The sequence below is a fragment of the Danio rerio genome, chromosome 11 (assembly GCF_052040795.2).
Source record: "Danio rerio strain M-AB ecotype USA chromosome 11, GRCz13ab, whole genome shotgun sequence".
Classification (NCBI taxonomy): Eukaryota; Metazoa; Chordata; class Actinopteri; order Cypriniformes; family Danionidae; genus Danio; species Danio rerio.
Genome location: NC_141031.1, coordinates 29,663,103 through 29,687,538, shown reverse-complemented (window position 1 = coordinate 29,687,538; position 24,436 = coordinate 29,663,103). Strand labels below are relative to the sequence as shown.

Below are 24,436 nucleotides of genomic sequence, written 5' to 3'. Positions count from 1 at the left end.
CAGAGAATACAAGACTGTCCTCCACACATTCTTGAGCTCAGCTCGCTTACTATAATTTCAGTAAAAGTTCCTCCAGAGAGTTCATTTACAAGGTTAAACTGCTTCACACAGAGGTAAACAGCCCTCTGAGAGGAGAGTTCAAGAGAGATTGCAGATCGTATGTTTCCAAGCCTGAATCCAATTCAGCAACTGTATCTAATAAAGCTGAAGCCAATGGAATATTAAAGTTTGCGCGCGCGCGCGCGCGCGCACGCACGCACGCGCACACACACACACACACACACACACACACACACACACACACACACACACACACACACACACACAAACACACGTTTGTGATCAGTATATTCTATGTTGACTCAAACTATTGATTAATGCTAATTTTTTATTTTTCTAAGCTTTTTGTGACTTGACAGTGTAAATGTACTTTTGGGGGTAAGCTCTTAAAGGGATGGTTCACACAAACATTAAAATTTAATCACTCTTTACCTATTCTTAAGTAGTTAAAAACCCTTTTGAGTTTCTTTATTCTGTTGAACACAAAAGATGATTTGAAGCAAAGCTGAAAACTAGTAATCATTGACATCCATAAAAGTAAAAAAAAAAAAACAATATTAAAAAGTCAACGGTTTCCATTTTTCATCATATTTTATAATCAACAAAAAAAGTCAAACAGGTTTGGAAACAAGTAAAGAGTGAGTATATTATGACAAGATTTTCAGTTTAGGCTGAACTCTTTAATCCAATTTAGTATGCATCTAATCTCCAATTAATTAATCGATTCAAATCAATTGACAAGCCTTATTAAAATGAATCAATAAATGGAAAGTCCACAATTCCATTTGGAACTAGGCCTGCACAATTCATCAATTTTAAAGCGAAATCACAATTTGAAAATGTACAATTTTTAAAGCGCAAAAGCTGTGATTATTTCATTTAATACTATGACGAGGGAGGTGAGCGTGAGAAAATAACTTGATCCAACTAATTTACTTTAAAAGCAGACAACTGTTACAGCAGAAACCACAAGCCACTGTTTCACTGCTATGAAGATGAAAGGAAAGTTGTGAACTCATCTTTGCTCTCACTGTGTGTGTGTCTGGACCTTTGACCAGTTTGCATGAGGTAACGTTTCCTCACCTCCCTTGTCTGTTACAAGGATCCAAACACAAGAGTGTTAACGCTGATTTATACTTCTGCATCCAGCGTACCAGATGCTCCGGCGCAGCCTGCGTGTGGACACATAGCCCTCGTGCGTCACGCCGATCACTTGACGCAGAGGTATAAACCAGGCTTTACTCTGCAGCGCAAGTTTTTTACACCACATCTATCATGAATCAGCTGTAATAACCATGCATTACAGATTATTATAGATTATTAGTTACTACTACAGTAACCACGGTCGTATTACCAACACAATCCCACGGCAATTTATAACTTTTTGATTTAGTGGCTAATTCGTATGAATTCGTACGCTATAATTCGTACAATTTAGTACGATTTGCTCATCACTCAATGACGGTTGGGGATAGGGGTGGGGTTGAGTGCCAAGCCTCCTTTTTAAAATTAGCCACTAAACTGACAAAACGTAAAATACTTACGTTTCTTGTGAGATCAGGCTGGTATATCTGTATCTGCGTCACTCATCGGTGAATAACGCCAGAGCAGCGCTGACCTTTAGAGCCAATCGCAGACCTTTCTGTTGAGTGCGGGAACACAATGACCAATCACAGGTGTCTAAGAACTTGCTAAAAATGCTCAAGAAGCAAGTAGGATAATTATTACATTTATTTATTTGCTATAAATGCTCATGTTGTTCTGTGCATGTACTTAAGATTGTTTGGAACATTCAAAACAGTGTTTTCTTTGAGCCGGTAAAATTAATGGTACAGTTCATTTGTCTAACTGATTGTATTAAATAACAAAATTGCATTACAAAATAATATATAAATATGAATGTATTTATAAATACATTCAATATATAGAAATTCTTGTGCTGTAAAGCAGCACAAGAAAATCATGTCAATGGAAAGCATGTATGGAAAGCACTGTCAATGCACTGTGAATGTAATGAAATGTAACACAATCTAAATGTAAAGGTTTTAAAGGTTGCATTTAACTATATATAAGATTTTATATATAATTTATTTAGTTGAATTTAAAAATACTGTAGTTATTTTCTTAATTTGTCATGACAACTAAACTTTATTGGGAAAATATGGTTTTAAATAAACAGAAGCATATAGCATAACATGCTTGGTCTTTTTTTTGGTGCTGTTAAAACCACCACATCCAACCTGCAGCTCTTTTATGAAATTAAAGTAAAACATTTTAAATTGCAAATCACAATTTTGATCAGATAAATTGCAATTAGATTTTTTTTTTCCAAATCATGCAGCCCTACTTGGAACCCAAAATAAAATATTTACAACCCGACAACACGTTTTTCGCTTAACAGCACTTAGAAATAATCTCAAGAATTCATATGTCCCCATAGCTATGCCTAAATGAGTCGAGAAAGACCACTCCAGCGTCTTTCCTCAAAGGAACGCCAAAGAAAGTCCTTAATCAGGCTGAAGAGTGAGGAACAAGGGAGCCATACTCATTACCTCAGACTATGTAAACAGGACACCGCAGCGGTTAATGAGAGCCTGTACAATGGTGTCTGAAAAAAGACATCTGGTCTGCTTTTTTACCTCTCAGACGGACAGCTAGCATGACGTCAGTGTGTGCTGGATGTTGAGTCACTGACACCTCCTAAAATAACTCAGTAGAAGGTGGAGTAAGGGAGGGACGTATGTACGTATGGTTGGCATAACGGAAAGCTCAAAACATTTGGTGTAGTTGTTGGCTTGTTCACTTTTTTCCTACACCCCATGATGCTTTGAGTTAATCATGGGAGTCAGTTCAGTTAAACAGTAACCAATCAGAAAAGTGTTTTAAAAGGTACAACGAGGTGACATTTATTCTCCTCACAGTTCAATCATTAAATATTAAAAGGCAGCTTATTAGAACTAACCCTGAACACTTGAAACAGGTCTTCTCGGAGCAATATTATGGACGCATATTAAATATTTCTATACTGTAGGGTAAACAAAGATAAAATAATCTGGAGGAACAAAAACAAAACTCTGCTTATGGCTATTCGGATATGCTCGTGATACTACAGTATTGTCACATTAAAGGAATATTTTACCCAAGAATGAAAATTGCCCCATAATTTTATGTCATATGCATTTTGATGAAAAAGAGGTCATCATATTATTCCAGTAGATCTAAAACCATTACATGTTTAGCCTTAAATGTTATGTGCAGTGTGCGAATTATACATTGATGATTGAGGGGTAGTAGTAGTTTGGTAATACATGCTTTAGTGAATCAAATTTATGAATGTATTTAAATTACATCCAATTTATTAATAAAATGTATACATTTTCAGTGTTTTGAGGGATATTTAGTGACTATTTTAGAGGTTACTGAAGGTCAAACTATACAAAATATGTTTAATTTTTAATTTTTCTAGGCTACATGCAGATATAAACACCTATTTAATATGACTTGTGTTTTGTGAATACTTAAGATGCTGTAGAACTGCCCATTTCAGACTGTTAAATGACATTTTTCCTAGCATTGATTGGCCGGATAATGCATTCACGATGGTATGAACTGTTATAGAGGGATCAAATGTATATTTATGATATACATTTTAAATAGTTAAAATTTAAGATATAGATCACATATCAAAGAAAACTATTTCTTACTACTAACGGGCTGACCCATACATCTTGTTTTGATGTCTTTCAGGGGGATCAAGCATTAATTAGAGGGGTCAACCCCCCCCCAAACCCCCCTTGTTATTTGCACCTTGGTTATGTGTGTAGTACCATTAGCACTCTCACAAAATTTCGTTATGCGTCATATGATGAATTTGTCAGTGGGTCATAGTTAGCATTCAGCAGCTTACAGAAGTCTGACAGGAGTTTGATTTTAAAATGTGAAATTTTTGTTACAAAATGTATGCACATTTTTTTGATGAGAGATGGATGCACTTTTGGAAGTTTTAAAATTAAAGCCCCTATCCAACATCATTATACAGCATTAAAGAGCAGGAAAGATAAAATTTTAATTCTACTCCTACTGTATTCTTCTGACAGAACCCTGCACAGTACAGAAAGTATTCAGACTCCCATACATTTTTCACTCTTTCTTATATTGCAGCCATTTGCAAAAATCATTTAAGTTCATTTTCTCATTAGTGTACACACAGCACCCAATATTGACAGAACAACACACAACTGGTGAGATGTCTGCAAATTTAATAGAAAAACAAAAACTGAAATATCACATGTTCCTCCTAAATATTCAAACCCTTTGCTTAGTATTTAGTAGAAGCACCCTTTTGATCTAATACAGCCATGAGTCTTTTTGAGAAAGATCAACAAGTTTTTCACACCTGGATATGGGGATCCTCTGCCATTCCTCCTTGCAGATCCTCTCCAGTTTTGTCATGTATGCTGGTTGCTGGACAGCTATTTTGTAGGTCTTTCCTCAGATGCTCAATTGGGTTTAAGTCAGGGCTCTGGCTGGGCCATTCAAGAACAGTCACGTTGTTGTGAAGCCACTCTATTATTTAATCTTTCCCATGATTGCAACCAGTCGTCCTGTCCTTGCAGCTGAAAAACACCCCAGTGGCATGATCCTGCCACCACGTTTCATTGTTGAGACATTATTGGATAGGTGATGAGCAGTGCCTAGTTTTCTCCACACATACCGCTTAGAATTAATTAAGGCCAAAATCTTAGTCTCATCAGACCAGAGAATCTTATTTCTTACCATCTTGGAGTCCTTCAGTTGTTTTTAGTAAACTCCATGCAGACTTTCATGTGTCTTGCAGTGAGGAGGGACCTGACCAGTATTGAAACCATCAAGACCAGTATTGAGACCAGCAAACCAGCATCAAAGCACACCTTACCATTATATGCTTTTTTTTTATCAGAGAACAAAGTTATATATATCAAGAATGGCTGGAAGTTGAGTAAATTGAGTTTTTTTTTGTTTTTTTTTTGGGTGTTCTTCTTAGTTACTTTCATGACAAATAAAAATAAAGCACAAAGCCAAACATACCTCACACTCAGTTTTCACTTATTTAAAATGATTTGTTTTAGTTCCCCAAACCGGAAGTAATTTAAACATGTTTTCTATAGGAGAGAAAAGTAAAAAAGAATAGTTGAAAAAAAATTCACCTTTAGAGAGAATATGCACGTCTTGGGCATCAGGCTCAGCTGCCACTCACAATGCCAAGGTCAAGGGTTTGATTCCCTGGGAACACACGTTCTGAAACGTCAGTATAAACAGATGATATCTGCTTTTGCACTGCAAAACAAACAAAACAACAAACAGAGCGAAAGCAGAGATGATGAATAATCCAGCACATTTGTCCTGCCGCTCAGCACGCTCTTTCAACATTAATCTTCTCCAGTTGTGGCGAGGCTTTCGAACAATAAACCGGCAGGTGTTTTCGAGATGTCACGCTGATGGAAAGAAAAGTCGTATAAATCACATAAAGTGCTAACAGATATGGTACACAATAAACAGGAGGTCTTCGGTAATTGCATTGTTAGATTTGATTTATTTTCTCGGTCTTAAATGGAAATGGTATTAAATAAAAAAAAAGTGCCATGTGTACAGAAAAGAACAAGACGTGAAAACATTTGGCACATTTGTTATATGTTAACAAAGCACCATCTGTGTAGTTTTGTGTATAAACGTACAGTATGTTACCCAAGTGATGAAGTACTTCTATACATTAAACAGGCGACATGATACAGATCAATAAGAGAGTTACATTTCATAACCAAAATTATTCTTAAAATGAGTGTTTCATGAAGTGGCACAAATTAGGGATGCACTGATACTGAAATTGTGGACGCTATTGGTAATTATTTATGTTTTAGAAGCTAATATATAGGCCAATAAACATAAATATAGATTTTTATTAAGCCTGATTACAAAATCAAAAGGTAAAATTTTCTCCTCCTAGCACTCATTTCTTTAGATACATGCAAGAAGCCTTGTTAAAAATTCATATCCAGATTTTCCAAACCTTCCATTGAAATCTCAATTTTTTGAAGTACCCTTAGATGAAAAAGGTATTCTGTCCATTTTATACAGTTTGATCTCCACTTTCTCTACTACCCCTCTTTTCTTTATTAAACAACAGTGGAAATCAGAGCTTAATCTTACATTATAGGATGAGACGTGGGACCACATTTTGTCCTGCATTCATACCTCCTCTATCTATGGACGACATTGCCTTATCCAATTAAAATTTGCTCATCGAATATACTGGACAAAAGTGAGGTTGGCAAAAGTAACTCAAGACTTGGGCCTTTTATGTGATCGCTGTTATCAAGCACCTGCAGACCTAATACACATATTTTGGCTTTGTCCATTAATCACTTCTTGTTAGCTATCAATTTTTAAGTGTTTTTTTCTTCTGTGACAAAGATGCACAATGATCTGTGTCCTCTTATTGCACTTTTTGGACTTTCTCTAAATATAGCCGGAGTATCGAGCTGTATTGCAAACGCCTTTGCATTTTTGACACCGTTATCAAGACCGTATATTCTTTTATTAGGGAAACAAAGATTTCTGTAACACTTTATTTTGATGGTCTATTTGAGTATTTGTAGACTGTCTGCTTAATATCTGTTAATATGCTCTTTCAACAAACATTTAACTGATTATATGAAACTTTGCAAGTACAAGTCAACTTACACTAACCCTAACCCCAACCCTAACCTCAACCTAACAGTCTACTTATAATCTATTGAGGATTAGTTAGCATGTAGATACAATGTAGATTAAATTCAACAAAAAGACCATCAAAATAAAGTGTAACCAAGAATTTCGCTGAGTTTTGACAACTGGTTGAGAGATACAATGAGCTTCATTCATTTGGGAAAACTCAGGTTTACAATAAACGGCAATACTATAGGGCTTTTTCTGAAACATGGGACCAATTTAGGATTTTCTTTTCTGAGCATGTCAGTATCTCTACAAACTGTAGAGAATCTTAAATTTTAGGGTCTTTCAATTGCAAAGCAAATATAATAAAGTAATTTGTATAAATACTTGAGGAATAATGTAATATTGGGTTATCAAGGTATACGTGTATTTTGTGCAGGTTTTTTATTATCTTATTTATTGATTTTTTAAACAAATTATATATATATATATATATATATATATATATATATATATATATATATATATATATATATATATATTTTTTTTTTTTTTTTTGTATTATATTTATTTATTTTATTTACTATTTTTTCTTTTCTCTCATGGATAAATGTAACTTCAACTTGTTTAGAGGGTAGGGGTGGAAATGATACTTTTTTTAAATTTCTCTTTAAAATTACATTGTTATAACTTTAAAAGTTTAATAAACATATAAAAAGGCTTGATTTTATTTTGAAATCTTAAAAATTACTTTAAATAGATATCCAGATGTGAAGGTTATTTATAAACTAATTTCAAGAGGATCACATGCTTATGATTGCTTGTGGCTGGTCCCGCATTATAAAATGAATGATTCACCAATCAGATGATTCCTAAGCCACTATAAATAACTTACGTTCCATACATCCATCTTTGTTTTGAAGGATCTCCCCTTCCACCCCTACTTCTCCTCCTTTCCTATATGGGTGGCACAGTGGCCCAGTGGTTAGCACTGTTGCCTCACAGCAAGAATGTCACTGGTTCTAGTCCTTACCAAGCCAGCCAACATTTCTGTGTGGAGATTACATGTTCTCCCTGTGCTCACATGGGTTTCCCACTGGGTTCCCTGGTTTCCTTCCAATGTCCAAAAACATGCAGTTTTAGTTAATTGACCAATCTAAATCGCCACCATAAACATGCACCTAGTAAGTAGTTATCTCTTAAGAGCAACCTCTATCTGTTTATTAATCACTACAGGGGAGTTCTCAAGATCTACCTGAGCTCAAACTCCCCTCTCGCCTTGCAAACGGGAGGAAGCCCCGGGCTTGAGGATCTTATGAGCTCAGGGCTCTCTCCCGGGACAGCATGCCAAACGAGCCTTATAATCAATCATTAGCTAAGTGTTGAAAATAATTTTCACCAAACCCCTTACACCTAGTAAAAATAATCCAAAATTAATCAGCTCAGAATTACAGTGGCAATAATTTACTTTTTTAAGTTGCTAAATATTTGATTGTGTCAAAACTGCCAACACACAAAAAGGTGCATTTATCAACCGATAACAATATTTCAAGAGTTCACACTTAGCTCATGATTTATACATAGCTTGTTTGGCATGCTGTCCCGGGAGAGAGCCCTGAGCTCAAGGGATCCTCGAGCTTAGGGCTCCCCCCTTTTGCAGGGCGAGTGGAGATTGAGCTCAGATCTATCTCAAACTCCCCCGCTGCTGAGGCCAAGGCGAACTTCCTGAGAGTAAGACACTATAAAAAAGGTTTAGGCTTATTTTATCTATAATATAGAGCACATTTGGATGGTGGGAGGAAACCAAGAAACCCGGGGGATACCCACGCAGACACGGGGAGAACATGCAAACTCCACACAGAAATACCAGATGGCTTAGCGAGGACCCAACACCAGTGGTATTCTTGCTGTGAGGCAACAGTGCTAGTCACTGAGCCACCGTGCCGCCCATTCTAGAAAAAGGAGGAAGAAGGGGAAGAGGGGGGTTTCTTCCAGACGAAGATAGTTGTAGAAAGGAAATGAGGATATATATAGTGATTTGGGATCCTTTGATTGGAGGATCATGATTAGCTAATGTGGATCAGCTGGGTCAATCATGAGCTCATGCTCCTCTCGAAATTAGTTTAAAATTAAACTTCACTTAAGTCAATATATGCAGTGCATCCCTAGCACAAATCAAAATAAATGAATAGTGTTCATACAGAAAATTATCTATTATTCAAATGTTACTACCCAAACCGAAATATTATCCACAAAATAAGCACATCTGACATCCCATTTAGATCTAAGTACATGAAAAACTCATCAGTAAGTCATTTGTTCGAGCAGGACCATGGTGGTCCTTTTCATGTATCCATTAAACTGCTGGCTAGAGCTAAAGGGTTCACGTCTTTCAAGTGACCTCCATACACATCTATTTGACGGCTTTCATTAAAGGGAAAAGAGAAAGGAAAGGGACGAAAAGAGCCCTACTACACTCATTAGTGTTCTTTACCAAGATCCCTCCAGCGCCCGAGTGCGATATCAGACTCATAACTTCAACCCAAGACCTAAAAAAGACATTCATAACTCTCAAATTTTGCCATTCCCAAAAGATAAAACACTTCAGTAATTGAATGCTTTGCTCTCTTGACTATTACAAGCTAATATTTGAAAAGTATGAGAGTTTTAATGCAAAGATATCATGATAAATAAGTAATCATATTATTTCAGTAGCTCTAAAACCATTATATGTTTATTTACTGTTAAAGGTTATGTGTTTTGTACCATTAGCACTCGACCCATGTCCCTCGCCACAAAAAAATAGTCTAGACAAATCTTGGCTGATGCAATTTTGCTAAGGTGGTCTGGATGCTCAAACAAACAGAGCTATGTTTTCATACTATTCTGTTCTCTAGGAGCAATTTAGTGGAGAAAAGTCTAAAAGGGCCACTAATGGCTCCCAGTAAATCTTTATTAGTCACCAGATGAATTGGGTTGGTGGTAAAGTTTCCACGACTTTCACACAATGTCGCTGAACAGCGCCAGGACAATTACCTTCTGCAACCTGAGGATAAGTGCCTTACACAAAGCACATGACTAATATCTCGCTCCTTATGGAGATCGAACTAAAAGTCCCCTGAATAACAACCTTGAGCTTGAAATAAAACTTAATAAAAGGGATAAATTCACTTCCATCTGAAAAGTCTGCCATTTACTCAAGCTTTTGTTGCTTCAAAACCTTTTGCTCTGAATACAAAAGTAGTTAATTTGGACAATGTTCACACTGTTCGACACAATGAAAAGCGGTGAGGGGTTGAGATGATTAGATAAAAAAATGGAGAGGAAAATTTTTATTTTAAGGCTACACGGTGGCTCAAGTGGTTAGCACCGTTGCCTCACAGCAAGAAGGTTGCTGGTTCGAGCCTCGGCTGGGTCAGTTTGCGTTTCTGTGAGGAGCTTGCATGTTCTCTCAGTGTTCGCATGAGTTTCATCCGGGTGCTCTGCTTTCCTCCACAGTCCAAAGACATGCTCTATAGGTGATTTGGATAAGCTAAATTGGCCGTAGTGTATGTGTGTGAATGCAAAAGTGTTTCAAAGTGCTGGGCAGCAGAAGAAAAAGGCATCCGCGGCATAAAACATGCTGTATAAGTTGGGGTTTCATTCCGCTGTGGCAATCCCTGAATAATAACGAGACTAAGCCGAAGGAAAATGAATAAATGAATGAAAATTGTATTTTAATGTTTTAACATTTGCAAAACATTTGTAGTGCTCTGAGGAACTGTATTAACTGGTAAATCTTTTGTTATCCTTAAAGAAACTTTGAGCTCTTTTGCAGCAAATTTTAGCAATTATTTACATTTATTTATTTAGCAGATCTTTTTTTAGGGATTTGCAAATGTGTTTTTTTTTACGAAAAAACGTAATTTTGTAAGCTAAATCGTCCGTAGTGTTTGAAAAAGAATGAGAGTGTATGGGTGTTTCCCTGTGATGGGTTGCAGCTGGAAGGGCATCCGCTGCATAAAACATATGCTGGATAAGTTGGCGGTTCATTCCGCTGTGGCGACCCCGGATTAATAAAGGGACTAAGTTGAAAAGAAAATGAATGGATGTACAGTATGCTGTTTGAATTGTCTATTTGAGGCAATTACATGTGTTCCAATGGGAGTAATAAAAAGTCTATCCTTTATTTCTCAGGGGATTGGGGGTATGAGTTCGCCTAGGGTGCCATTTAAACTAGAACTGCCACTATGTCCATCTCATTTTTTTTTTTTTTAAACAGATCTGAAATGACATAAGACTAGATAAATACAAGATGGCAGGATTTTCACTTTGTATGAACTTCCTTAAAATAAACTCGAAAGCTTATAATGCCAGCATAGTGACAAACCCAATCATAAATCTGTCTTCGGTAATAAACTCCTTGAGCAAAAATAGTATCTTTCCACACCTGATGTCTAAAAATAAAAACCACATAAAACAAAAATACTGAGAATCTTGATTTCAAACCCGAATTTAATATCGAAAAAAAAAAAAAAAAAAGAGGGAAAAGAGTATCATCATCTCCTATTTATTCTCTAGATGACAGGAGGCATTTTCTTAAATTGAGGCAGACAAGATCACAGCTTTAGAACTGTCACTGGTAAGCAACTGCACTGTCTCTCAGACTCTCCAATGAAGAGTTTCATTTCCTAATAGAGAGAAGGCCGGCCTCGGCCTCAAGACATTTCAAAAAGCCTGCCAGGCGTAATATGATAGAAAGCACTCAGCCTGACAGTGGTCCACCTGCTGATGCACACAAATGAGAATTCCTGCACGCCGCTAAAACTGGTGGTCACAAAAACCACGTCTCTAAGAGCAACTTCCATTTAATGTCACAGAATAATTCCAGGCGTGAGAGCGGGTCTGAGCGACGAGGAATCCATAATGACTCCAAAATTGATTCATAATGCTGTAATTTAATATTGAATGAATCTAATTTAATGCTGGAGAGAGCTGCCACAAATCGCTCAATCAAATCTACTTGTGGTTTATGGTACGGTATATTATTTTGTGTGTTTGTGTGTCTTAAACTGGGGATGCCTTTACACTACACACAACAAATGACAGACCGGAAGTCATTCATTTCCAATGGAGAGTAGTCCAGGAGTTCTGCTCATCTCCGTATGCTGAAAATTCGGATCCGATTTGAGCTGCGGATGCATTAAAACATTTGAACTCCTGAGACTAGACTGTTTGCGACTGGCAGAACAAATGTGATGTATTCCAGTGCTTTCCAAGCGCATTCCAACAGTCATGTCTAAATGTTGTGTGCTGTGGAAAGGTGACTTAAGGCTGATTTAAACTTTTGTGTCGAGCGAACGATGTGACTCACGACGCCTGCCTTGGACTAAAGAGCATAGAATCACTAAGAGGCAAAACTCTGTTGCTATTTGAGAAAACAGTCGCTATACGCCGCTAGTGTCATGCAACGGCCATTTTGGAATGAACATTCAATTAGGACAACACGGATAACTAACATTAGACAAAATTAATCAAAATATTGAGTTAAATTTAAGTTAAAATATTATACTATATGCACACATTTATCCATATACACATATACGCAACTTGTGGTAACCTATATGATGAATTTATGTCAGAATTTAATCATTTTGGAGAAAGAGGCATTTTATGTACTAGGCGAGGTCCTGGAACAGATCGGGTTAACAGATCCGGCTTGTTACCCGAGGATGTAGAGGCATGTTTCAGCCAAAATTAAGCCCTGAATATAACATACAACTAATACTACAACAAATATGGTATGTTCAGTCAGTCGGTTATCAATGTCCCATTTTAAAAGTAATGTTAACATAATTTAACATGTCAGTATTCATTTTTATCATTCCAGTGCGTAAACTATTAGATTAAAGTAATTTCATCTAAACTTGACCGTTTCAAGAAAACAAGTATGGTAAAAATATATTTTTAAAAAGTCTGTAAAATATTAAAAGTGCTGATGATCACCAGTCTTGTGATAGTAAGTATTGTATTGTCATCTTTCAGGTTGTTTTTCAGTTTTAATGCGCTTTTTAATAAATAAAAAAACAAAGCAGCTTGTCATCGTGACAGCAATATGATCCAATTGACGGCTGATCGCTTTCACTGGGGGCTGTTTCAAAGGAACATTCTGCTGAGTGTCGCCTCTTGGTAATTCTAAACTCTTTGCTTGTGCCCAGTCATCCATTTATACTTCTGCGTGCTGTTTGCATTGCAATAACAATTCCAAAACTCTAGCTGGCAGTGGGTTTTTATGTTCCTCGGTGTCGAGTTTCTTCGTGGGTTTTTTGTTTTTGCTAAACCTAAGCTAAAACTTGCTCATTCAGAGTTAGGAACCGACAGACGATAACAACTAATCATAAGGTAAACAAAGGACTTGACACTTGTAAATACTCCACTGGGCTCGTGGCTCTCAGCACCGCCCGCACTAGTCACTGCTATCAATTCGACCAATCACAGAGCTTGCAGTTAGTCTGTAGTTCAATTTTTTTTAGAGTTGATGCGTCAGCGTCTGTGTCAGCCATGGTGAGGGCTATGTGGCCATGAAAGAAAAAGAAAATTCATACTACTGAATGGATTTGAAAAGAAGGATATTCAATGATGACAGATTTTCTTATGGAAAAATGGATAAACTATTAAAGAGACGCTAAGTGCAAAAAATAAAAAATAAATAAAAAAAACATTCAAATTTAAGATTTTTCCTAATCTTTATCCTTAAAAATCACAAGGAATGACTTAAATCTGAAGTCAATATCCCTCAAATTCTCAATCAGTGAGTACAGTACCTAGTAAAAAAGGTTTGGCTAAATAGTTCACACAACAATAAAGATTCCAATCTATAGAATCTTCTTCCTTCTGTGAAACGTAAAATGAGAACTATTGTTTCATCTTTATCCATCTTTTTTAATAGTTTCATACTACTGAATGGGTTTGAAACGAAGGTGATTTAATGATGATTTTTTTATGGGTAAACTATTCCCTCTCAAGATGTTATGTGCAAAAAAGCATTCAAATGGAAGATATTCCTAACCTTTAACAAAAGATCACAAAGAATGACTTATAAATACAAAAAAAGTTTCAAAATCCTGAGTCAACCTCAATCCAAACCACAAGATCATCCCTGACCAGAACCTTTAATATTAGTTCTAAATGTTTGTATTAGGTAGATTAACAGCGTGTTTGACACACTTAAAGAAGTTCCAGATTAGGAGCATTTAAATGGCAGCAAGCGTAGCCCCTGATGACACAGATTTACTCATCATAAGTGACACGTGTGAGGGTCCCGCAACATCTAGAGCCTCTTCACCAATCAAACCCTGTCTGTGGAGATTGAGGATGGAGTCAGCGATGATACGGGCCGTTTTCTTCTGGTAGCCTCCTGACGTCACCATTAGGATGGGGATTCCTCGCCTCCGGGCCGCCCTGAAGATGATCTCATCCCTCTTTATGATACCCTGCGAGAGTGAGAGAAGGAGAGGTGAATACTTTAGCAAAGGAATTAATATGGCTTCATATGTAAGACATTTCAGCAAATTTAAAAGTTAAAAGACCACTTAAAATATATTTTACTAGATTTATTAGAAACGGGTTAGAGTTAAATGTTTCTGTATTTGCTTTCTTGCAAATTTAAAACAAAAACATTGTCATTTAGATTTTTATTTTTTCTGAAAATAACAATTTTGTCACAAATTTAGCTTTTCACTTGTAGTAATTAAAAAAATCAATGTTATTCCAGTAAAAAATTATTTTATAATTCTTATGAAGTTAAAACTGCTGGTACTGTGCTGTTTAAAAAAAAAATAAAAATTATATATATATATATATATATATATATATATATATATATATATATATATATATATATATATATATATATATATATATCCAATGAACAGATCTTTCCTTGTTTTTATATGTATATATGTATAAACATGTCTGAAAACAACAAAATACATTTTTATTATTTTATTTAATATTTTTTTAAAGGAGGAAGGAGAGGTGAGTTACACAAATGGCAAAGATATTATTTAATAAATTGGTCCAATCTATTTTTGGTCTGCTTTTGGTACTTCATTAACTCTGATATAAAAATTCCATCATTTTCACTAATGCTCACATCATTCTAAACTTATTCATTCATTCATTTTCTTGTCGGCTTAGTCCCTTTATTAATCCGGGGTCGCCACAGCGGAATGAACCGCCAACTAATCCAGCAAGTTTTTACGCAGCGGATGCCCTTCCAGCCACAACCCATCTCTGAGAAACATTCTAAACTCTTCTGTTCATAAGTCTTTTGTTCTTCTTTAAACACAAATGAAAATATTTGTAATAATGTGAGAGATTTGTGTCCCTCAATTGAGCCTCTGTTTGTTTCCATTAATTAAATAGTAGATATATGTATGTAAAAATCATAATCAGTTTTGTAATTGTGTCATTTCAGAAAACTTAGATAAAACTGCTTGTTTCAGTTGGATTTATTGTTTGGTCCTTTTATTAACATTTTGAGTAGAGAGGGAGGAGACTTTATATTCAATGAAAATATCTTTCTTTGTGTTTAAAAGATGAACTAAACTAATACAAATAATAAATCAAAAAAATGTAATAGAATACAACTAAATAAAAACAAATTACACAAAATTAAAAACAAATTAAAACAAAATAAATATCTGTAAAAATATTGTTTTTACAAAACAAAAAAACTAAACAAAAAACAAAAACATAAAAAACAAACAAACAAAAAACTAAACAAAAACATAAAAAAACAAAAAACTAAACAAGAAACAAAACAAAAACCAAACTAAACAAAAAACTACAAAACTACAAAACAAAACACAAAAAACAAAAACAAAAACAAAGCAAAGCAAAGCAAAGCAAAGCAAAGCAAAGCAAAGCAAAGCAAAAACAAAACAAAACAAAACAAAACAAAACAAAACAAAACAAAACAAAAAACTAATCACAAAACAACAAAACAAAAAAACAAACCAGACCAAAAACAAAACACAAAAACAACACCAAAAAACTAATCACAAAACAACAAAACAAAAAACCAAACCAGACAAAAAACAAAACAAAACAAAACAAAAACACTTCTGAAGCAGGTCTAAATTGATTGAACCGACACAGGCTTTTATAGGCCAGGCTAAAAAGTCTTGCCGACTTGAAGCAGTGTATCTTAGATCTGATATAATGTCTGAAAGGAAGGAAGAGTGACAGCTGTACCTGTGGGGAAATAGCCAGGCCCCCGAGAGGATCTCCATCAAGGATGTCTGTTCCTGCGTTGTATATGATAATGTCAGGCCGTGCTTCATTCAGTGCCCCTTCTGAATGGAGATCCACCTTCTGTAGATATTCACTGTCTTCGGTTCCCCAGTCCAGCTCCACTTTCCGTTTAATCGCCCCTGTCAGAAAGGAAGACCAAATAGGGATTTCATTGCCTTAAAGGATTAATTCACCCGAAAATGAAAATCTGTCGTCATTTACTTTCATGCTGTTTCAAGCCCCTAAGACTTTTGTTCATTTCCAGAACACAAATGAAGACATTTTAATGAAACCTGAGAGATTTCTGCCCCTCCTTATTAAAATGCTTTAAAACATGTTGAAAACAACCTAAAAGTAAACCATATGACTCTGGTGGTTTAATCCCGGTCTTGCAAAGTAATGTGAATGCTTTATATGTGCTGAAAAAGAAGAAAGTTTTCAAATATTCAATATCTTTATCCAAAAATATTTAACATTTAATCATGTTGTATACACAGTGTACACACTTCTACTACTCTGGAAATGCACATTTGTGAATCATTTGGAAAGATACACCAATACCCCAATTCAACTGTAAATTGGGCTTATCATGATACATTTTTAAACCATATCAATAGATTGTTTTCACATGACAACATTGACGATACTGTAGCATAGTAAAATGATAAACTGTAATAAATACTGTAACGCTAGTGTAAACTGTGGTGCATTGTGATTCTAGCATAAGAAACTGAAGCCTATTAAATAATTTGTTCATTACTAAAGTTGTGTTGTACCACAGCAACAATGTAATTACTACGATAGGTTTATTGGTGTAATTATCTATAGTGTGCTTCCAAACACTGTAGTATTTACTTTAGGATTTTTCATGTAATATAATTATACAGTATATACTGCATCCATGACAGGCAAATATATTTTAGTATATATACTCAGTATAAAACTTCAGTAGAACCTCTTCATGACTTTAGGATCATGCCCAACATATGAGGTTATTTTCTATAATTCTTTGAAATATGGCATAAATCGGAGAAATTTGAACTTTCCTCAATGTCTCCCATTCAGTTTTTTGCCCTCTATCTGATTTTTGCACGTCACCAGAACCACATGATTGAAAACAACATATACTTATCACAATAAATGTCACAAAAAATAAGTAGTTTAAAGACATACTTAGCTTTTTGTCACATATTCTTTTATGTTATATTACTCCTTTTTTAAAATGATCAATATTTTGACCTTAAAAAAAACTTTTCACTTTTTATTTTATAGGCTACAGAACAAACCTCGGTTGTTCAACAACCTCTGCTGAATTGCAAAATCAAAAATCACACTTGCCTTTTAATTGCACTTTATACAGAATCTAACTATATAACTAATAAAATATGATGCACTGTCATCATGGCAAAGACAAAACAAATAAGTTATTATTATTATTTATAAGTTAAAATTAGTGTTAAACAGCACTTGGAAAATATTTGTCAAACAACTTAAAGGTTCATGAAATCCCCCTTCTTTCGGTTCAAGTTTACATCAGAGTTTTCTCAAAAAATGCTCCAAGGTGGGCGTGAAGTGCTGCAAGCAGAGGAAGGAGTGGGCATGACTGGCAAAGTAGGGGGAAAAAGAGGGGAGCAAACAACTGCTGTCAGTTGCCACACAAAATGAGACACAAACAGTGTAGAGATTCATGATTTTATAGTTTACAAAGTTAAAACCCAAAGAAATAAACAGTCATTTAATGCTATGCTACATTTGTTATTCGTAATTTCATATACACAACCACGATTTGTTATATCATCAGAAATATAATCATGAAAACAGTATAAATGAGGAGGACTTCTCTCCTACTCAATCCCAGGGTCTGAATGCAGACATAGTGGATAGCAGTGCAGCAGGTCTCCTGTCTATTTCAACTATTAGCCCTGCCGGTAATCTGGAGGATTTTAAACATACAGTAGGCGAACACAACAGCTTGGATATAGGCAATGTGTCTGAATGGGAATGAACTCAACTGATAAAAGACAAAAAAGGCTGCCATTCTACAATTCTCATACAGCTCTCCCTACAAAAATGCTTGCTGCAAACCAACAGCTTTGCTGTATCGGCTCTGACAGAATTGCGGGGAAAAAACATGCAATAAACCCCAGTTTTGTTCCAGTACCAAAATTTATTTTAAACCTGGACGACAGAATAAGCCGACAAATCATCCAGTTTTCTTCACAATTAAAGCTGACAGGTGCTAATGTTGTCTTAACTGATACTCAACACACACAAATCTGTAAAAAAAATAATAATAATAAATTCCAGGGTGTCTTGAACCTTTAAGAATTTACAGGAGGGCTGACCATTTTGTGTAACCCCCACACAATGCCATGGGTACTGATTACTACAGTAAATTCATAGTAAATCCATAGAATAGCCTTCTACAGTAAAATAGCAGCCAGGCTATTTGCAAACGTAGCTAAACTCTTTAAAAGAGTGAGAAGATGATGACAAATTGTTCAGTTTGGGCCAGTAGTAACTTTAAATGTTACCTATTTTCAGGGAAGAAAATACATAAATAAAAATAATAATATAGAACATTTCCTTCCAAAAGTGATTTTTCTTACTAAATTTGCAGGGTTTATACCTGAGATGAAGTAACTATTTCACTTTAGAAAGGAGTAAAAACTAATGTGATGTGCTTTTTCCCCATTTATTTAAGCCTGGATTAAAGGCAAATAGAGCACAATACCCTTTCCTTCTCTGAGGCTTTTAAGGCCTAATTAGTCTCCTTTACCGGCAGATGAGAGGACGGCGGATACACAAAGTAAGAAAACGGAGGTGCTTTCTTTTTGAACATACTGAGAAGTCACAGAGGAAAAATGGCTTAGAAAGAAACTAATGAAAAATTTGAAGAAAAAACAAACGTCCTTAAAAAAAAAAAAAAAACTTATCATGGAAAGCCAGGACATTTTTTCAATGGATCAACAGAAAATATAAGTCAAAATATACATAAAAACCCTCGTGTTTAGCTGGTTATAGTTTGTAAATGCTTTAATGAAATCATCTCAGGTCTGACAAGTTGCGCGCACTGAAGCTTAACAGAGCAGCGTTATTTCTGTCAGTCCTGCTCAAATGTTTGACAGAGCGAGTTAGAGGAGTGCGATAACGGATGCGTTAATTGACTAAGATTATAATGTGAGCGTATCAGTGGCAGCTGAAGCGTGTTGTCAGTCATTCCTTCTGTTTCTCTGATTTCCAGCATAGCAATCACAATATTTCTTGGAGGAAATACAGTTCATGCAATCAAAGCCGAAAAAGAGGATCAATCACCATTCAGTTTGTAAATATGAAAATGGCATCTGACATCAGGACTGTATTCTCTTCCTGCCTATTCTGTCTTATATTTAATATAAAGTTGAAGTCTAAATTATTAGCCCCCTGTATATCTATATTTTTCAACATCTGTTTAACAGAGAGATTTTTTCAACACATTTATAATCATAATAGTTTTAATAACTCATTTCTAATAACTGATTTATTTTATCTTTGCCATGATGACAGTGAATAATATTTTACTAGGTATTTTTCAAGACACGTCTATACAGCTTAAAGTGACATTTAAAGGCTTAACTATAGGTTAATTAGGTTAACTAGGCAGGTTAGGGTAATTAGGCAAATTATTGTACAACGATGGTATGTTATGTGAACTAATAAAAAAAATATTGCTTAAGAGGGCTAATATTTTCACCTTAAAATGGTTTTTAAAAAATTAAAACTGCTTTCATTTTATTCTAGCTGAAATAAGACTTTCTCCAGAAGAAAAAAAATATTATAGGTAATACTGTGAAAAATTCCTTGCTCTGTTAAATATATTAGGAAATATTTGAAAAAGAAAAAAATCACAGGAGGGCAAATAATTTTGACTTCAACAGTATGCACGTGTGTGTGTGTGTGTGTGTGTGTATGTGTGGAGATTCGACAGATCAATTGCAATTGCAGATTTTCCTGAATTTACAAATTTGAAACTATTTACAATAATAAAGCAGTTATTTACAATTTTAATACATATTTAACAATTAATTTTTTTACATTTAATAAATGCTGCTTTTAATAAACAGAATAATTTTCTTAAAAAAAAAACAACATAAAATGAAAAACCGACCCCAAACTTTTGACCGTTAGTGTGTGTGTGTGTGTGTATATACTGTATATATATATATACATATATACACACACATATATATATATATATATATATATATATATATATATATATATATATATATATATATATATATAAAATGTATATCTGTAATTTAATGGTAATTTGTAGTATGTATACCTGTAACTTTATAGTATTTCATAATTCATGTTTGTTTTTGTGTCGTTTTCTGATTTATTTATGCTTTTGAATTGCATTACGGGAACTTGATATTTTCTCCAACAACTTTCCTTACAAAAACTTTAAAAAGGTAATTTTTAATCGACCTTTCAAATAGTTTGAAGTGATACTTTATATTGTCTGGGTAGGAAAGTGTAAATAATGGTACAAAAACCAGGTAATAAACGGCCATGTGGCAATTAGGATGTAAATCCATACCACCTGGAGAAAAAATGATTACAGGTTAAAAAGAAAAGAGCGGAAGAGGAAGTGATAAGAACGGTATGAGGAGAGCACTAAAAACAGTGGTCGAATGAGTTGGCTCTGGAAGTGTCGAGAAGTGTAAGCGCCAAAAAGTGCCTAAAAAAGCGAAGTTGAAAAGTCTACCGGTGGTGATCGGATCCAGTGAAGAGTGCAGTTAAGGCGTTTTGGGGAGACGTTTTGGCTGAGATGGTGGATTTGGCCGTCGCCGTCGCCCGAGATCATGTGCGGTGTCCACAACAAAGGGAGCTGAGTGACGTCGCTCTACATAGACGCGGGCTGTAGGTGATTTTTCCTCTAGTTCAGCGGTTTCAGGTACTTTACACTTCCACAACAAACAAAGAAAACAAAACGTTAGCATACCGGCATCGTTGATGGGTTGACTGCTAAGGCGATGGGGTACAGCTGTTGACATTATCCATGCCACTCGCTTTGAATGAACTGTTAGTGCGCACATACATTCCTTGTATAGAGGCCGCTGGACACACAGACACACCCACACATACACCCACACATACACAAACACACACACACACTTCACACGCACCCACATACATTGAACGAACTGTTTAACATTCAGATTCCAGTTGATGCTTCCAGTAACGTTATGTTGGTTAATTGAGAAAACACTGGACTCTGATGCGACTGAACTGTGTTTCCGTGGGTTGATTTTGTATGTGGTTTACCTTTGAATGGCCAGAGAGCCAATGATTGTGAGGGGTGTAATGTCCATGGGGTTTGTTCTTGTATATGGATGAAATGCTCAGTGCTGTCTTTCACTTAGTAAATACTGATTATGGTTGTGATTGCAGTGGATAAATTCTTCTGTGAGTGTGGTATAAATTCATCATGATGTTTTCATAAAGCTGTTTATTTTCAATTGTGCTTTTGAGCGATCTATTGGTAGTGATATTTCAGTGATAGAAAAATAAATATTTCTATGCATACTCAATTGGTGAATTTGTGTAAAATTTTTGTGTATTTTTGTGTGTTATGTTTAGTATAGTTTGTAGTCGGTGGCTTATTGCTATCTGGGTTAAAGTTAAATTTGTAATATATTGACGGATTTATTCTGTCTGGCACCCGAACAAAAAGTTAAAAATTACCTACTTGGGGGTTTAAGAAAGGGCCACCGTTACAGCCAGTACATTTTTCTGAAATTTTACAGACATAATTCTATAAATATACAATTTTTTTTTTTTAAATATATATTGTTTTTAAACTACTACATGTCAACAAAAGTCATTCTGTTAAACTGCGCAGCTGAATTTATATCATCAAAAGTTGATAAACTTTTTTGGGACATGAAGGTCCCAAAATAAAATTCATAATTGTAAATAAATATAAAACACCCGTACAAACAAAAATACACAACCTTTTTTTTTTTTTGCATTTTACAGTATACACAGACACACGCATACACACACACTGCAAACTGCACTGGCATCCTTACAGTTTTATTAGGGTAGCAAAACGCTGCCCTCTGTAGGAGAGCAAATGCATTGTTTTAATCACAAAATTGCGTTCATCTCTCTCGAGATCACAATTTCATTATTTATGTGTATGCCAATGTATCAGTGTGTAGATATAAGCCAATAAAGAACAGGTCTGCTTTAAATTAGTCAAATATCCATGATCCATGAAGTGCTTGAGTTTCTCATATCACTGTAGGACAGGATATCTTTACATAATCAGGATCACTTCAGATCCCCATTTACACAGTCAAATGCACATTCACTCACTCTTTGCATATCCATCTCCTGGATAGATGTGGCGATTATAGACATCCATTATGTAAACGCGTCTGTCTTCCAGGAAATCCCGCTCGTGGCCGTTTCCCTGCAATATGCAGCAAACAGGAGATAAAAGTTAACATTACAGGAATTACTGTACTAATAACTATAACTGATAAGAGTATTAATGATATACGACTAAAACTGCTGGTGTTTTCAAAAGCTACACTACGATATAGAAGCTACTCTAGTGGATAGCGATTAGCTTATCTCTAAAATATTATGGATTTTATACATTTTCGGCAATTCAGACAAACGTTAAACCGGGGGTGAAATTACTATATCAAACATTTCAGAACATTTAATGAATTATGTGAATGTATAAAATGTAGAAATAAACAAAAATATTCAAAATAACTGCTTGCTCATTGCCACAACAGGTATATGCTATGTCATACACTCACCAGACACTTTATTAGGTACACCTTACTTGTACCAGGTTGGACCCCCTTTTGCCTTCAGAACCGCCTAAGTTCTTTTTGGCATAGATTCAACATGGTACTGGAAATATTCCTGAGATTTTGGTTCATATTGACATGAGAGCATCACGCAGTTGCTGCAGATTTTTCGGCTGCACATTCATAATGCGAATCTCCCGTTCCACCATATCCCAAAGGTACTCTACTGGATTGAGTTCTGGTGACTGTAAAGGATCTTTGAGTACAGTGAAGTCATTTTCATGTTTAAGTAACCAGTCTGAAATGATTCACGCTTTATAACATGGCACAATGTCCTGCTGGAAATAGCCATTAAAAGATGGGTACACTGTAGTCATAAAGGGGATGGACATGGTCAGCTACAATACTCGGGTAGGCTGTGGCATTGACAAGATGCTCATTTGGTACTACTGGGCCCAAAGTGTGCCAAGAAAATATTCCCCACACCATTACACCAACACCTCCAGCCTGAACCATTAATACAAGGCAGGATGGATCCATGCTTTCATGCTGATGCTAAATTCTGACCCTACCATCTAAATGTAGCAGCAGAAATTGAGACTCATCAGACCGGGTAACATTTTTCCAATCTTCTGTTGTTTACCAATTTTGGTGAGCTTGTGTAAATTGCAGCCTCAGTTTCCTGTTTTTAGCTCACAGGAGTGGCACCCGGTGTGGTCTTCTGCTGCTGTAGCCCATCCGCCTCAAGGTTTGATGTGTTGTGCATTCAAAGATGCTCTTCTGCATACCTCGGTTGTAATGAGTGGTCAGTTGAGTTACTATTGCCTTTCTATCAGTTCGAACCAGCATTCTCCTCTGACCTCTGGCATCAACAAGGCATTTTCGCCTACAAAATTGCCACTCACTGGATATTTTTTCTTTTTTAGACCATTCTGTGTAAACCTTAGAGATGGTTGTGCGTGTAAATCCCAGTTTATCAGTAGTTTCTGAAAAACTCAGACCAGCCCATAGGCACCAACAACCATGCCACATTCCAAGTCACTTAAATCACCTTTCTTTCCCATTCTGATGCTCGGTTTGAACTGCAGCAGATCATCTTGACCTGCCATGTGATTGACGTTAACGAGCATTGGACAGCTGTACCTAATTAAGTGGCCAGTGAGTGTATTATATTGATTATTATATTTTATTATATTATACTTATATTATAAGACAGTACAATTTGAAACTACTAGAACTAAAAATTATAATAAGCAAAAAAAGAGACAGAAATTTTTTTTACAAATTTATTATTAACATTAAATATGAATAAAATAGCTATTAAACAACATAAGTAGCAGTTAAAGTAGAGGTATAAATAAATAAATATAAAAAAAACATTTAAGGCAAAGTAATAATGTAGACGTAAAAAGTTAAGTTTTATGTATTTTTACCATAACTGACAAAAACAAAACAATAAACCTGACGATAAAAATATTTTTGCAGTGTATCATTACTCTGCCAAAAATATCTCCAACACCACCAGTGCCAAAAAAATACAAATCATAAAAATGTGCATTTTATGCCTACTTCATTTCCCAAACTCGTTCTCT

General features: G+C 35.4%; 1 protein-coding gene and 1 long non-coding RNA gene across 12 annotated transcripts in view; both read right to left on the bottom strand.

Moving 5' to 3' along the window:
- Nucleotides 1–4,302: 4,302 nt before the first annotated feature.
- LOC141376615 (uncharacterized) lies at nucleotides 4,303–7,140 on the bottom strand. The gene is made up of 3 exons (XR_015502670.1): nucleotides 5,247–7,140; nucleotides 4,837–4,908; nucleotides 4,303–4,702 (listed from the first exon to the last, which is right to left on the bottom strand). It is a non-coding gene; the product is annotated as an uncharacterized LOC141376615 (long non-coding RNA).
- Nucleotides 7,141–10,770: 3,630 nt separating this feature from the next.
- Nucleotides 10,771–24,436, bottom strand: part of hdac11 (histone deacetylase 11) — a 56,092-nt gene continuing 42,426 nt past the window's right edge. For 10 of the 11 annotated variants that reach the window (XM_087272198.2, XM_087272190.2, XM_087272192.2 and 7 more), the window contains 3 exons: nucleotides 22,396–22,492; nucleotides 15,988–16,166; nucleotides 10,771–14,222 (listed from right to left, as the gene is read on the bottom strand). In XM_087272198.2, the coding sequence (XP_087128324.1) occupies nucleotides 13,983–14,222; nucleotides 15,988–16,166; nucleotides 22,396–22,492 (516 nt within the window). In that variant the 3' untranslated portion in view covers nucleotides 10,771–13,982. The remainder of the gene's footprint in view (nucleotides 14,223–15,987; nucleotides 16,167–22,395; nucleotides 22,493–24,436) is intronic. The other variant, NM_001002171.1, reaches the window with a different exon arrangement.